This window comes from Lichenostomus cassidix, unplaced genomic scaffold, assembly GCF_008360975.1.
Source record: "Lichenostomus cassidix isolate B80296 unplaced genomic scaffold, HeHo_3.0 HiC_scaffold_318, whole genome shotgun sequence".
Lineage (NCBI taxonomy): Eukaryota > Metazoa > Chordata > Aves > Passeriformes > Meliphagidae > Lichenostomus > Lichenostomus cassidix.
In genome coordinates, this window is record NW_028147265.1 from 1 (window position 1) to 1,912 (window position 1,912).

A 1,912-nucleotide genomic window follows, 5' to 3' on the forward strand; every position below is an offset into this window, starting at 1 on the left:
CCTGCAGCTGGCTGAGGCGCTCCTGCCACTCTTTGACAATGTAAGGCTCTGTGCCCCCAGGCACAGGCACTAGTCCTGGCCTGGGCTTTTTGTGCCCTGTGCATTTTCAGACGTGTGCCAGAGCAGCCAGCGCTGAGATCTTTTTTTCTTCCTTTCCAACAGGATAATAGCCTGGTGCAGCGGCTCTCCATGTTTGTCTTCCGAGGCTTGGTGACGTCTGTGGGGAAGAAGGGAAAAAAGGCCCTGAAGACAAAGGCGTGGCAGAGCCTGCTCCCACTCTACTTCCACTGCCATGATGAGAAGACATCTGTGGCAGAGGTGAGGACTTGTGGGCTGCTGGAGTGCCCCTGAGAGGGGGCTCAGCTGACTCCTGCCCTGATGCCTCATGGGCTGCGCTCTAGGCGTCCTGTGCCCTGAGCTGGGGTGCCATCTGTGGGTCTCTGCTGCTATCCAGGCTTCTCGGGAAGCACTGCTTGAAGTGGCCAGGTTCCTGAAGAGGCGGGATCTGAAGAAGCTGGTGAAGAACCACCAGCTGTGGAAGTTTAGCGAGTGCCTGGTAAGGATGGCTTGAAAGCCACAGTCCCAGCCTGGAGAAAACCCCCTCCCCTGGCCCCTACCCACTGCTGCACCCAGGAACCACACGGGCTCTTCTTAAGCCTGCCCTGGCTCCGAGCCGGGAGCCGATGGAGCCCTGGCCCGGCTGGGCTGTGCGGCTCTCCGGGCAGCACCAAAGGGGCTCGCCGGGCCACTCCAAAGCCTGGCGCCAGCGACTGCCGGCGGGCAGGGGATGCCAGGGCTGGGCAGGCCAAGGGGCAGAGCCCTTGCCAAGCCTTCCCTCCTGGCGCTCTCTCCAGCTGGCAAAGGACAGGAGCCAAGCGGCCGAGCACCTGCGCCACGCCCTGCCCTACCTGAACAGCCCACAGGAGTCCCTGCGAGCAGAGGCCGTCAGGTTCATTGGTGAGGCACGATCCCGGGCTCCTGCCCCGCCCCGCCGCAGCTCGGCCCCAGCCCCGGCTGCTGCCCCGGCAGCGGCATCCATGCCCAGGGCTCTGGAGCCCCGCCTGGCCTCGGGGCTGCTGCCGCCCCGCTCTCGCAGGGAGCCGTGCCCTTCCTTGGGCGCCCGGATGCGGCAAGCGCCCGGGCTGAGCCATGCCGGCGCAGGATGCCGTGTGGCCCCGGGGCTGGCAGCGCCGCTGTGGGGGAGCTGTGCCGCTGGGGCTGTGACACAGGGCTCTGTGTTCCCAGGGATTCTCGGGCGGCATCTGAGGGGGCAGCAAGAAGAATTCCAGGTCATCTGCAAGGGTGAGTGAGGGCAGCGGGGTGTCAGCGGGGGCTGGCAGGGGGGAGCTGCAATCCCTGTCCCGGCTCTGCTTTGCTCTGTGCCCTGTGTGGACGAGGGACGGCGTGGGCAGAGCACAGAGAGATTTCAGGGGCACGTGGGGGATTCGTGGCCAGCACCTTCCGGCTGATCCCGTTGGTCCCTGCTCGTCCCTGGCCATGGCAAAGGCTGGCGGGGATGGCCCTGGCCGGGGAACTCTCCTCGGGTCCCCGCAGATCCAGGCTCTGACCGTGGCTCTCTTCCTCTCTCTTGCAGCCCTTGAAGACACGGCCGAGGACGTAAGCAGTGCCGTATCAAATCTGGCACTGCAAAGATTGTACATCCTCAATGCAGCAGAGAGAGCTCCCATGTCCAGAGCCCAGAGGCTGCATGATTTGCTTCGCAGGATATGGAAGTCACGGCCTCGTCTGTGTGGCCATTGCTGGCTGAGCTGCTGGAGATCGGCAGACAGCTAATCTGCAAACCTCTCTCTGCTGGGGCTACCTGAGCCAGCGGGGAACATCTGTTTTACAAAGACTTTTTTTTTCTATGCCCTTGTAAAAGGGTTCATATATTGTTGATACCCCGCTGGCG

General features: G+C 63.4%; 1 protein-coding gene across 1 annotated transcript; it reads left to right on the plus strand.

Annotated features, from left to right (window-relative positions):
• Nucleotides 1-162: 162 nt before the first annotated feature.
• LOC146423934 (uncharacterized) lies at nucleotides 163-1,851 on the plus strand (the record flags this gene model as incomplete). Its single annotated transcript, XM_085044196.1, has 5 exons — nucleotides 163-318; nucleotides 455-556; nucleotides 855-957; nucleotides 1,246-1,302; nucleotides 1,595-1,851. Coding segments are annotated over 5 exons (618 nt in total), but the record flags the coding sequence as incomplete, so codon positions are not given.
• Nucleotides 1,852-1,912: the final 61 nt, after the last annotated feature.